The sequence below is a fragment of the Perca flavescens genome, chromosome 16 (assembly GCF_004354835.1).
Source record: "Perca flavescens isolate YP-PL-M2 chromosome 16, PFLA_1.0, whole genome shotgun sequence".
In the NCBI taxonomy this organism is placed as follows: domain Eukaryota; kingdom Metazoa; phylum Chordata; class Actinopteri; order Perciformes; family Percidae; genus Perca; species Perca flavescens.
In genome coordinates, this window is record NC_041346.1 from 27,381,806 (window position 1) to 27,396,870 (window position 15,065).

Below are 15,065 nucleotides of genomic sequence, written 5' to 3' on the forward strand. Positions count from 1 at the left end.
GAATGGGGCTGAACAAGAAGAAAGAGAGGAAAGAGAGCAGGAGAGAAGAGATGAGGAGAGAAAGAGAATAAGGAGAGAGAGAGAGGAAAGAGAGAAGAGGAAAAGAAAGAGCAACTTTGACTAAAACTGACTAAAAAGGCTGAAAGTTTAAAGACTTTCTATTATTATCAGCCATATCCATTGCGTAGAACAAACAAGCATGACCCTAGAGAGCTGAGAGGTGGATATATTGCCTGAAAAGAAACGGGCTATATACATGGATGAAATCACAAATGACCCTGGAGGGAGAGACAGAAGAAGGAAGGGAGGGAGAGAGAGAGAGAGAGGGATGGAGGGAGGGAGGGAGGGAGGGAGGGAGGGAGGGAGGGAGGGAGGGAGGGAGGGAGAGACAGAAGGAGAGAGGAAGACTAAAGGAAGGAAGGAAGGAAGGAAGGAGGGGAACAGAGGAGGGAGGAAGACAGAGAAAAGAGAAGGAGGGAGGGAGGCATACAGAAAGAGAGGGAGACAGACAGACAGACAGACAGAAGTGGAACACAAATGATATAGACTGATGATCATAGTTAGTCTAGTTAGTTGACTCCTACAGCAAGCCTGGAGTAATCAGGTAGACTGTCTGTGAAAGGGTTGTCATGGTTACTAAGGGCCTGGGCCATGTTTATAAACATCTCTTTGATCTGTTAACGATCACACCTGGTCTTAATATGTCTCCTGTAGTACACCGCAGCACTTCAGACACTGAGAGCAAGCTCTCAAATAAAGGGTCAGACTGGAAAAACTATAACTGCTATCAGTCAAATGACGTCATCCTGAGCACCACAAGGCCTTTGTGAACGTATCGGTATAAAATTTATAAGGATAAACGTAACAATGTGGGCATATCAGCGATTTTAAAAAAGTGGTTCCTTCTGCTGTTCACTGGAAAATATGGAGGACTTTTATCATTGCAGAGGATGGAGGGAAATTTGTTACTCTCATCGTTTGGAAGCTTGCTGAGCCCAAAGTATAAAACATATCGCTTAACTGATTTTCTGAAACTAGACGAAAATACCTACGTTTTGATGTATAAATTGTGTATGACAAGTAGATATTGTGGGCGTGAAAGCAATTTATTAGAGAAGGAACTAAGATGATTTTTTTTAAGACGCTGTGCTGTAGCTGTGACATTATCCACTCTAGCTCGTGCAATACACACTCGCTATAAACTCAAAAAAATCTTGAAAAGTTCACTAAACTTAAACAGCTTTTTCACAAAAACTGTAAAAGATATCAAACTGAAAAGCACAAGCCGGATAGCTGAATATTTTGTGAACATTTTAAAGTTTGTTTGGCGTCTGTAGGTGAAAGTATGAAGGAGCTGAAACTTTTGGGAGCGGAAGAAGATTTTAAGGAGTTGAAGCCTGCTCTCATTCACTTCAATGTTAAAAAAAAGTGTTAAAAAGCTTAATATTTTAAAAAGTATAAATAGTAGAAAAAAAGTTGAAGAAGTCCCATCATTAGCTGAAAGAGCTGAACATTTGAAAAGTTGAATGGTTTAAATAGCTGAAAGTATGCAGAAGTTACGGAGAGCCAAAAAACGTACGGAATAATAAAAAGAAGAAGAAGAAGAAGTATATAAAGAACCAAATAACAATAGTTGGAATTGTGTTGAACAGCATTCCCACTAAATATTAGATGACAAAAATGTGGTTTCACCGCAGCTATAAGAAGATCTGACAGGAGTTGAGCGGTTATTTTTAACGTTATTCTCAGTGTTCTCAGCCTGAGGCGAAGATCCACCGGAGGAAAACTATCCATTGATTCTATAAAAGGAACTTCTGATAACTTCTTCATTAAATGTTCTTCAGATCAGTTCCTGTGTGTTTACGTCTAACAAAGAATTAATAATAATAATAAAAAGTTGTTTTCTCCTCTGTGCTCAGGTTGCCGGTCCTGGAGTCCACGGCCCCCTCCGGAGACTTCTCTCGGCCTCAACATATAGTGTCAGTGGTGCCCAACCGCCTCCCCCGCTGGTTCACTCTCAGCCACATAGAGACCCAACAGTGTGAACTGGCCTCCACCATGCTCACTGCTGCTAAAGGTACACACATGCACAGCTGTTTGTATTTGTATGCTCAAAACAGACTAGTTCAAAAGAGTGCCAAAAGCATTTATAGCTGTTCCAAACCACCACAAAGGGGGTGAAAAGCTGGCCATCATGTACCGATTTAGGTATAGCTGAGCTATGAGCAACCACGACCATTATTGTTCCTGCAGAGTTCCCAAAATAAAACATAAGACCTTTTTCATACCACGTAGACTGCAATTAATACCTTTTTTCACGGCCAAAGCAGCCAAAAGAATGGCGGAAAATCAGCGGCACCAACACAATTATTTAATTAAAGATATTTTGCAGATTTAAATTCAGCTTTGTTTCATCTTTGTCTGGACAGTGTGGCTTCCCTCCGTGGCGCCAGTGCAGCTTCTTCCATCTCACTGTGACTTGTGTTGACAAATTTTTTTAATTGGAGAATAGCATCTCTAAGTTTATCCAGCTCCAATGACAGGAGCATTATGTTTTCTATTGCTGCTTCACAATAAAGGTTTTTGTGTATCCGCAGTAACTTATCACAGCTCTGATATGGCTGAAAGCAGTCATTAAACAGGGAAATAAGTCTGATATCTGAAAGTACACTAGTGTAGGAGTGAAGCTAAACTACAAAAAGCACTGTTCAAATTCTTTACGGTCATATGTATAAAAAAGAAATGAAAGGCACAATAAAATTAGAATCTAAGACCTAAAGATATAAAATAGTGCAGCAGTTAACAGGTTGTGCGATAATGTAGTAAATGTACATGTGACAAGTTGTAGACAGCTATGCGCATAAATATATAAACTGAGTAATAAATAGCTTTTAACATCTCCACACTGTCACTCCAGTTTTTTCATCACTAAATGTTGCAAGCAACCGAAGTACAACCTTGGATTGCAAAAATGATATGTAATATCAGATAAAATGGGTTATATTAGACAAAAAGATGAATTTCAAGCCTACAGTGGAAGGTGAGAATGACTTTGCTTCTGTTTGTTTGTCTGTTGTGTCACCAGGCGATGCTCGTAAGCTCCAAACAGTGTTAGAGTCCATCCAGAAGAACATCCACTCCTCGTCCCACATCTTCAAACTGGCCCAGGATGCCTTCAAAATCGCCACTCTCATGGACAGCCTGCCAGACATCACGCTGCTCAAAGTCTCCCTGGAGCTGGGTCTTCAGGTAAATAACACACACACACACACACACACACACACACACACACACACACACACACACACACACACACACACACACACACACACACACACACACACACACACACACACACACACACACAGAAACACATACAGAAAAACAATTAATATCATTTAGACTCTGAGCTAACCTCGTGGTTTCTTGCAGGTGATGAGAATGACGCTGTCTACCTTGAACTGGCGGAGGAGAGAGATGGTGCGATGGCTGGTCACTTGTGCTACTGAAGCTGGTGAGTTTTTGTTTGTTTGTTTTTTTCATGTAAAGCTCTCGTAGATTACAATGGTGGCAATATTTCGGACTGTAACTAACGATTATTTTCATAGTTGATTAATCTGTTGATTATTTTACCAATTAGTTGTTTGTTCTATCAAATGTCAGAAAATGGTGAAAAATGTGGGTCAGTGTTTATCAAAGCCCGAGATGACGTCCTCAACTCAAAGATGTTCAGTTTACTGTCACAAAGGAGAGAAGAAACTACAAAATATTCACATTTAAGAAGCTGGAATCAGAGAAATCTTTTATACTTTTTTTTTTTTTTTTTCCTTCATAAAAAATGACTCAAACCATTAATTGATTATCAAAATAGTTGCAAATTCATTTAGTAGTTGACAAATAATGGATTAGTCTTTGCAGCTCTAGTTATTTTTGAAGCAGTTGGTCTTTGATTTCACGCCACCGCTGAGGAGGGGTTAGTGAACCACGGCATACTTCACAAGTCGTTAAAAGTGGATTTTGGAAGGATCTCAGCGGGACGGAAGGAATGACTGGCAGGGTAGTAATTATAGAAGATTGTGGGCTTTTGACCTCGTGTTTGGACTTGAATACCGAAACCTAGTGGCGGAATTTCCCTGAAGTGGACAGGAAGCTGTGTCCAGAGGGACTTTCTTGTGAATGTAAGGGGAGTGACAAGGGGTCCCTGTTTCTGTGAGTTTGAATGGACTTATTGAGAACATGCCCTGTTGGTGATGTAGAGTGGGGCCAGGCCATAAAATGTCAGAGAATTAGAAACAGGATATCCAATTTGAAGGTAAAAGGTGACTTATTTATTTTGGTAGGATTTTTTAATTTATAAATTAATTAATTTAATTTAATAGCCTTTTTAAAAAAAAAGAAAAGAAAAAAGAAACTTTATATTTACGTCTGCCAAAGAGATTATGTTTTTGGTTTGGCTTGTTTGGTGGTTTGTTTGTTGTCATCAGGCAGCTTGTTTCAGAGAGCAGGACCACAGTAACTGATAATGGGAAAAATGAGTTCCCAACTGGGAAAATTCACACTGCATTGCCATTGTGAGATAGTGCTTGCCTTGGTGGAGGTCTGCGCTTTCTGAGTGCCCTTCTTGTTGTGAGTTTTTTTTTGTCTAAAAATCTAAAATGTCACGACTCATCCTTTTTAAAAGCAACACTAGAGAACTTTTCCCGCCTTGGTCCCCCTACAGGTTGGAAGCAGAATTGTCCATTACATTACATTACATTATGCAAGTTTGCCAAATTGGGTAGCGGATCTGTAGTTCGAATGAACTGGACAATGTAATGTAATGGACAATTCTGCTTCCAACCTGTAGGGGGACTGAAAAGGGAAAAGTTCTCTAGTGTTGCTTTAAGAATTCAACTATGGTGTTTCATCCGGCTCGTGTCATTCGTAGAGTGAAAGAGGACATGATATTTAGGGAAAACATTACAAAATGGAAGCATGTCAAATTAAAAGAAAAGAGGACCTATTATTGAACCTTGGGGAACCCCAAAACTTTTCTAACATTTCTAAATCCTAAACTCCGATTTCTTTTCCTTTTTCTATCTAGGTGTGTTTGCGCTGGACAGCATCATGCAGAGCTGGTTCACCCTCTTCACCCCGACCGAAGCCACCAGCGTCGTGGCTACCACCGTCATGTCCAACAGCACCATCGTCCGCCTGCATTTGGACTGCCATCAGCAGGAGAACCTGGCCAACTCCGCCCGCACCCTGGCCCTGCAGTGTGCCATGAAGGACCCCCAAAACTGTGCCCTTTCAGCTCTGACGCTCTGCGAGAAGGACCACATTGCCTTCGAGACAGCCTATCAGATTGTTCTAGACGCAGCCGCCACAGGAATGAACTACACACAGCTGTTTACAATAGCACGCTACATGGAGCACCGCGGCTATCCCATGAGGGCGTACAAACTAGCAACGTTAGCCATGACTCACCTGAACCTCAGCTACAACCAAGACACGCACCCGGCGATCAACGACGTGCTCTGGGCGTGTGCACTCAGCCACTCGCTGGGGAAAAACGAACTGGCCTCCGTCATCCCCCTGGTGGTGAAGAGCGTGAAGTGCGCCACCGTCTTGTCGGACATTTTGCGGCGGTGTACGTTAACAACGCCGGGCATGGTGGCGCTGCACAGTCGCAGGAACTCTGGGAAGCTGATGCCTCTGGAAAAGGCTCCGCTCAGGCAGCTGCTGGACGCCACGATCGGAGCCTACATCAACACGACGCACTCTCGGCTGACGCACATCAGCCCGCGCCACTACAGCGAGTTCATCGAGTTCCTCAGTAAAGCCAGAGAGACGTTCCTGATGGCGCACGACGGACACATTCAGTTCACACAGTTCATAGACAACCTGAAACAGATATACAAGGGCAAGAAGAAACTCATGATGCTCGTTCGAGAGAGATTTGGGTGATTAAACGACCAAATCGCCCTTTTGGGTTGTTGTTTTTTTTTTTTTTTTTACATCCTTTCTAACTTGAAGTGAAAGTCACCCTAAAGACAACATTCATGCAGATCTTATTCCTGTGATTTGGCACTGCGCGGTTGAATGTGATAATGAACACAATTTCCTGAAGGTGAATAATTAAGACTGTGATGTGGAAAAAGTGACTTTCATTCACAGTGAATATTTCCTCCCTTTCCTTCCCACGCAGGAGCACAGACTAACTGGACATCCCAGGATGATGGGAATAAGATATGAATTACGTTTTAGGGTACATTTTTCTCCTAAAAATGACAAGTTTGAAATTGAAGAAGAAAAAACACTGTAAACCATAAAAGCAACAGCTGGTGTTGATGTGTATAAAAACCATTAAGTTTGCAGAAGGAGTCAATTTGTGAAAGTTTGTGTGTTTCCCTTTATATATATATATACAGTATGTATGAAAGTGAGCGAGAGAGAGTTTTACACTGTGTATATTATACTGTATTGTCCAGTGGCAAAATATCCACATTGCACTCCTCCTACTTCCCTCAGCTAACGTTCAACAGCCTCAAAGAATACAAATGGCTTTAAACCAAATGGAGAAACTCCATCTGAAGTGATAAGTACCTCTTGTTAAAAGGATCCAGCTTTACTCTTTCCCCCCTCCGAGTCCTCGCCCATCTGATCTGTGAAATCAAAAGATTGATTTTACTGGGTTCGATATTTGTTTTAATCTTCAAGCTGATCGTTTTGGCTTTGCAGTGTCGTCTCAAACATTCATTATGCTCATTTTACGGTCACAGAAACACACAAACTGTCTTGTGGAAACTGTCAATATACATTCTCAGGGATTGCTCTAAAAAAAAAAAGAAATAAGCAGACAAAAAAAAGAAAACAAAAGCATTTTATTGTCCTGTATATATGAAAGTATATGTCTCAATATTGAAAAATGAATGAAAAATGTATATGTTAACTAATTTATGACAGAATATTCTATGTAAGGCACAATACTTGAAGCTGCAGTACTTTTTGACTTTTAAAAGAAGAAGAAAAAAAAACATATCAGAAGGACTTTAAAAAACATTCGCCTTGCATTGCATCAGGGGCCAATTCACAACAGAAGTACATGACTGGCTGGAGTTTGGCTCTGCGGACATGTAATGAACTGTAGAAACCAGGACAGGAAGTGGTCATGCAAAGTGTGTATTCTCCTGAACACAGACATGTATTGAGGATTGTGGGAGTGGAGAGAAAGGGACAACTGTGGAAGCAAAGCCGAGACGACACACAGCTGCGATGTTCAAGTGAAATCTGCCTTCTCGTCTCCATCCGAGTGATTCAGTCACAAAAAGCTTTGTTTTACGTCCACGTCCTCTTCTTCTGACATCCCGACTCTGTGCAGGACAGAAAGTTGCTCTTTACTCTCGGTCTTGACTGTGTATTTTCAATTTTGTTTTAATTTTACTCCTCTTTAATTTCATTTGTAGAGTTCCTCACACAAGAACAGCCTTCTTTCTTGCCTTGTCCTAATGCTTTAAAATAACCAAATGGGAGTTCTAACTACCAAACGTTTCTCATACGCCAATACAACTTTGGCTACAAACTTTTTTTTTTTTTTAGTGTCTTTTAATTTCTTTATTAGCTGAACTGTATTTTGTGCTTTAAAAGCTCCATTTCATCAGTTTTTTTCAGTGTTGTCTCTTGTTCGTAGCCTTTTTTCTTTAGAAATATGCTCCCTTTTTATTTATTAAGTTAGGTAAATGATTGTACAACCGTGTCAACATGCTCATGAAGTTGAAACTAAGATTTGATACACTGATCGATTTATTTATGTAACTAAATCACTGTTTTATAAACTTATTAATGAATCTACATTTTGTTTTGATTAAATTCTTTTTTTTGAGAGGATGAAGTCTGTGTGTTTTAATTTTATAAACTGTATGACAGAAACTAAGGGTCGCGCGTGAAAGGCAATTTTTGATCTTAGAAATGAAGTGGTTTGACAAAATAATAAGTTTTGATTATTAAGAGATTTCACAAGGGTTGGTCATCTAGAAAGCCATGAAATTAAAGCGAGAAATGCAGTACATCCACAAATTTGACCTTTTTTAGCACACAAATGAAGACATGATGGTTACTGTATGAATGAGATTAATAGCACTAGTTATAAATAACAAAATTAATGAATACTATTGAATTCTTTAATCCTACACAGCTATCAATAGGCATATACAGTGATACGTTTTTTTTTATGACATACTATTACTTTTTTTCGACATACTAAACTATGACTCGTGATGTTTTCTACATGCTATACTATGATTTTTTTGTGTCCTTATGATGTACTATTTCATGACTTTTTTTTTTCGACATACTGAACTATGGCTTTTTCGACATGACTTTTTTGACATTGTGACTTTTTAGGACTTTTCGACATACTATACTATGACATTTTTCTCACTTTTTCCAGACAGCTATACTATGATTTTTTTGACTTTTTTTCGACATGCTATACTATATATATAAGATTTTAAGCAAACATTTTTGGTGTAGCTCACTGAGCTAAGAAGTTGACTTCACAGATAAACATAATCTGAGATTGAATGATTGAACCCCTGCTGTTTCTCCAGAATTTTTCATTTTCTGTCCTCAGTAATGTTGATCAATAAATACAACATCAACCCACTATATTAGAACTGCAAATAGCTTAGTGAGATGAATAACTGGTGCTTTGCCTGAAGTTTGAAGGTTGTGGGTTCAAACCCAGTGAGGGTCATTTAATTTTAAAACCCAAAATGAAGAAGTGAAATATGCTACAAAACAGTGGTGAGGGTGTCAGATAAGATGGCTCAGTGCGATGTGATGCTGGTTGGAAGACCCCAATGGTCATGGGTTCCAACCTGATCATGGTCTGTTTGATTTGAGGTTGCATACCCAAAATGAAGAAGTCAAATACTATACTATGACTTTTTTCGACATACTATACTCTCACTTTTTTAAACTTTTTTTGACATACTATTCTATGATTTTTTTTCTCACTTTTTTAGACATGCTATACTATGACCTTTTTTATGATTTTTTCGATGCTATACTATGACTTTTTTCAACATACTCTACTATGACTTTTTATGTATTTTTCAACATACTATACTATGACTTTATGATTTTTTTCGACATGCTATACTATGACTTATATCTCACTTTTTTAGACATACTATACAATGACTTTTATCTCACTTTTTTAGACATACTATACTATGACATTTTTCGATATGCTATACTATGACTTTTTATGAATTTTTAGACATACTATACTATGACTTTTTTATGACTTTTTTAGACATGCTATACTATTCAATTCAATTCAATTCAATTTTATTTATAGTATCAATTCATAACAAGCGTTATCTCAGGCCCCTTTACAGATAGAGTAGGTATAGACCACATTCTATAATTTACAAAGACCCAACAATTCCAGTAATTCCCCAAGAGCAAGCATTCAGTGTGACAGTGGCGAGGAAAACCTCCCTCTCCGGGAGAAACCTGGGACAGACCCAGGCTCTTGGTAGGCGGGGTCTGACGGTGCCGGTTGGGGGTGTGATGAACAGTGGCAATAATTGTCACAACAAAGATACTGGATCAGCGAATAGAAATAGTAGTTGTAGTAGTTCATGGTGTAGCACTGCAGGGTGTCACAGGACGTAGCAGGTTGTAGTAGGACGCAGCAGGGTGTTACAGGACGTAGCAGGGTGTCACAGGACGTAGCAGGGTGTAATAGGACGCAGCAGGGTGTAGTAGGACGCGGCAGGGTGTCACAGGACGCAGCAGGGTGTCACAGGACGTAGCAGGGTGTAGTAGGACGCAGCAGGGTGTAGTAGGACGCAGCAGGGTGTCACAGGACGCAGCAGGGTGTCACAGGACGTAGCAGGGTGTAGTAGGACGAGCAGGGTGTAGGACGGACGCAGGACAGGGTGTCACAGGAGGACGTAGCAGGGTGTAGTAGGACGCAGCAGGGTGTAGTAGGACGCGCAGGGTGTCACAGGACGCAGCAGGGTGTCACAGGACGTAGCAGGGTGTAGTAGGACGCAGCAGGGTGTAGTAGGACGCAGCAGGGTGTCACAGGACGTAGCAGGGTGTAGTAGGACGCAGCAGGGTGTCACAGGACGTAGCAGGGTGTAGTAGGATGCAGCAGGGTGTCACAGGACGCAGCAGGGTGTTACAGGACGTAGCAGGGTGTCACAGGACGTAGCAGGGTGTCACAGGACGCAGCAGGGTGTTACAGGGTGTCACAGGACGCAGCAGGGTGTAGTAGGACGCAGCAGGGTGTCACAGGACGTAGCAGGGTGTAGTAGGACGCAGCAGGGTGTAGTAGGTGTAACTTTTTTTGACATGCTATACTATGACTTTTCTCGACATGCTATACTATGACTTTTTATGACTTTTTTTAGACATGCTATACTATGACTTTTTACGACATACTATACTATGACTTTTTATGACTTTTTCTACCTACTATACTATGACTTTTTTATGATTTTTTTGACATGCTTTACTATGACTTATTATGACTTTTTTTAGACATACTATACTATGACTTTTTACGACATACTATACTATGACTTTTTATGACTTTTTCTACATACTATACTATGACTTTTTAATGATTTTTTGACATGCTATACTATGACTTTTATCTCACTTTTTTTAGACATGCTATACTATGACTTTTTTATGAATTCTTTTGACATACTATACTATGACTTTTTATGAATTTTCTGACATACTATACTATGACTTTTTTTTATGAATTTTTTCGACATACTATACTATGACTTTTTTATGAATTGTTTTGACATACTATACTATGACTTTTTTATGATTTTTTTCGACATACTATACTATGACTTTTTTATGAATTTTTTTGACATGCTATACTATGACTTTTTTCTCACTTTTATAGACATGCTATACTATGACTTTTTTTTGACATACTATACTATGACTTTTATTATGAGTTTTTCAACATGCTATATTATGACTTTTTATGACTTTTTTAGACATACTATACTATGACTTTTTATGACTTTTTTAGACATACTATACTATGATGTCTTTATGACTTTTTTCGACATGCTATACTATGACTTTTTATGAATTTTTTGACATGCTATACTATGATTTTTTTATGACTTTTTTAGACATGCTATACTATGACTTTTTTATGACTTTTTTAGACATGCTATACTATGACTTTTATGACATACTATACTATGACTTTTTTATGATTTTTTGACATACTATACTATGACTTTTATCTCACTTTTTTTCGACATACTATACTATGACTTTTTACGACATACTATACTATGACTTTTTTATGAATTATTTTGACATACTATACTATGACTTTTTATGACTTTTTCTACGTACTATACTATGACTTTTTTATGATTTTTTTGACATGCTATACTATGACTTTTTTCGACATGCTTTACTATGACTTATTATGACTTTTTTTCGACATACTATACTATGACTTTTTAATGATTTTTTGACATGCTATACTATGACTTTTATCTCACTTTTTTTAGACATGCTATATACTATGACTTTTTTATGAATTTTTCTGACATACTATACTATGACTTTTTTTTATGAATTTTTTCGACATACTATACTATGACTTTTTTATGAATTGTTTTGACATACTATACTATGACTTTTTTATGAATTTTTTCGACATGCTATACTATGACTTTTTTATGAATTGTTTTGACATACTATACTATGACTTTTTTATGAATTTTTTCGACATGTATACTATGACTTTTTTCTCACTTTTATAGACATGCTATACTATGACTTTTTTTGACATACTATACTATGACTTTTATTATGAGTTTTTCAACATGCTATATTATGACTTTTTATGACTTTTTTCGACATGCTATACTATAACTTTTTTTATGACTTTTTTCGACATACTATACTATGACTTTTTATGACTTTTTCTTGACATACTATACTATGACTTTTTTATGAATTATTTTGACATACTATGACTTTTTATGACTTTTTCGACATACTATACTATGACTTTTTTATGAATTGTTTTGACATACTATACTATGACTTTTTTATGAATTTTTTCGACATGCTATACTATGACTTTTTTCTCACTTTTATAGACATGCTATACTATGACTTTTTTTGACATACTATACTATGACTTTTATTATGAGTTTTTCAACATGCTATATTATGACTTTTTATGACTTTTTTCGACATGCTATACTATAACTTTTTTTATGACTTTTTTCGACATACTATACTATGACTTTTTATGACTTTTTCTTGACATACTATACTATGACTTTTTTCGACATACTATACTATGACTTTTTTAGGAATTCTTTCGACATACTATACTATGACTTTTTATGACTTTTTTAGACATACTATACTACGATGTCTTTATGACTTTTTTCGACATGCTATACTATGACTTTTTATGAATTTTTTGACATGCTATACTATGATTTTTTTATGACTTTTTTAGACATGCTATACTATGACTTTTTTATGACTTTTTTAGACATGCTATACTATGACTTTTTTCGACATACTATACTATGACTTTTTTATGATTTTTTGACATGCTATACTATGACTTTTATCTCACTTTTATTCGACATACTATACTATGACTTTTTACAACATACTATACTATGACTTTTTTATGAATTATTTTGACATACTATACTATGACTTTTTATGAATTTTTCTACATACTATACTATGACTTTTTTATGATTTTTTTGACATGCTATACTATGACTTTTTTCGATATGCTTTACTATGACTTATTATGACTTTTTTTCAACATACTATACTATGACTTTTTAATTATTTTTTAACATGCTATACTATGACTTTTATCTCACTTTTTTAGACATGCTATACTATGACTTTTTATGAATTTTCTGACATACTATACTATGACTTTTTTATGAATTCTTTTGACATACTATACTATGACTTTTTATGAATTTTCTGACATACTATACTATGACTTTTTTATGAATTTTTTCGACATACTATACTATGACTTTTTTATGAATTGTTTTGACATACTATACTATGACTTTTTTATGATTTTTTTTGACATACTATACTATGACCTTTTTATGAATTTTTTCGACATGCTATACTATGACTTTTTTCTCACTTTTATAGACATGCTATACTATGACTTTTTTTCGACATACTATACTATGACTTTTATTATGAGTTTTTTTGACATACTATACTATGACTTTTTATGAATTTTCTGACATACTATACTATGACTTTTTTATGATTTTTTTTGACATACTATACTATGACCTTTTTATGAATTTTTTCGACATACTATACTATGACTTTTTTCTCACTTTTATAGACATGTTATACTATGACTTTTTTTCGACATACTATACTATGACTTTTATTATGAGTTTTTCAACATGCTATATTATGACTTTTTTCGACATGCTATACTATAACTTTTTTATGACTTTTTTCGACATACTATACTATGACTTTTTATGATTTTTTTGACATGCTATACTATGACTTTTTATGACTTCTTCTCCACATACTATACTATGACTTTTATCTCACTTTTTTTAGACATGCTATACTATGACTTTTTATGAATTTTCTGACATACTATACTATGACTTTTTTATGAATTTTTTTGACATACTATACTATGACTTTTTATGAATTTTCTGACATACTATACTATGACTTTTTTATGAATTTTTTTGACATACTATACTATGACTTTTTTATGAATTGTTTTGACATACTATACTATGACTTTTTTATGATTTATTTTTGACATGCTATACTATGACTTTTTTCTCACTTTTATAGACATGTTATACTATGACTTTTTTTTGACATACTATACTATGACTTTTATTATGAGTTTTTCCACATGCTATATTATGACTTTTTTAGACATGCTATACTATAACTTTTTTATGACTTTTTTCGACATACTATACTATGACTTTTTATGATTTTTTTGACATGCTATACTATGACTTTTTATGACTTTTTCTCGACATACTATACTATGACTTTTTTCTCACTTTTTTTCGACATACTATACTATGACTTTTTTCGACATACTATACTATAACTTTTTCATGATTTTTTCAACATACTATACTATGACTCTTTTATGAATTCTTTAGACATGCTATACTATGACTTTTTTATGACTTTTTTAGACATGCTATACTATGACTTTTTTAGACATACTATACTATGACTTTTTTATGATCTTTTGACATGCTATACTATGACTTTTATCTCACTTTTTTTCGACATACTATACTATGACTTTTTACGACATACTATACTATGACTTTTTTATGAATTATTTTGACATACTATGACTTTTTATGACTTTTTCGACATACTATACTATGACTTTTTTATGAATTGTTTTGACATACTATACTATGACTTTTTTATGAATTTTTTCGACATGCTATACTATGACTTTTTTCTCACTTTTATAGACATGCTATACTATGACTTTTTTTCGACATACTATACTATGACTTTTATTATGAGTTTTTCAACATGCTATATTATGACTTTTTTGACTTTTTTAGACATGCTATACTATGACTTTTTATGACTTTTTCTCGACATACTATACTATGACTTTTATCTCACTTTTTTTAGACATGCTATACTATGACTTTTTATGACTTTTTTTCCACATACTATACTATAACTTTTTCATGATTTTTTCAACATACTATACTATGACTCTTTTATGAATTCTTTCGACATACTATACTATAACTTTTTCATGAATTTTTTTGACATACTATACCATGACTTTTTTCGACATACTATACTATGACTTTTTTTATTAATTTTTTCAACATACTATACAATAACTTTTTTATTAATTTTTTCAACATACTATACTATGACTTTTTTATTAATTTTTTCAACATACTATACTATGACTTTTTTATTAATTTTTTCAACATACTATACTATGACTTTTTTATGAACTTTTTCAACATACTATACTA

General features: G+C 35.5%; 1 protein-coding gene across 1 annotated transcript in view; it reads left to right on the top strand.

The window, feature by feature from the left end:
- zswim6 (zinc finger, SWIM-type containing 6) overlaps positions 1-7,863 on the top strand; it is a 51,240-nt gene extending 43,377 nt beyond the window's left edge. Inside the window, exons 11-14 of the mRNA XM_028602257.1 lie at positions 1,920-2,077; positions 3,086-3,249; positions 3,433-3,514; positions 5,084-7,863. Coding sequence (XP_028458058.1) covers positions 1,920-2,077; positions 3,086-3,249; positions 3,433-3,514; positions 5,084-5,946 — 1,267 coding nt within the window. The 3' untranslated portion in view covers positions 5,947-7,863. The remainder of the gene's footprint in view (positions 1-1,919; positions 2,078-3,085; positions 3,250-3,432; positions 3,515-5,083) is intronic.
- Positions 7,864-15,065: the final 7,202 nt, after the last annotated feature.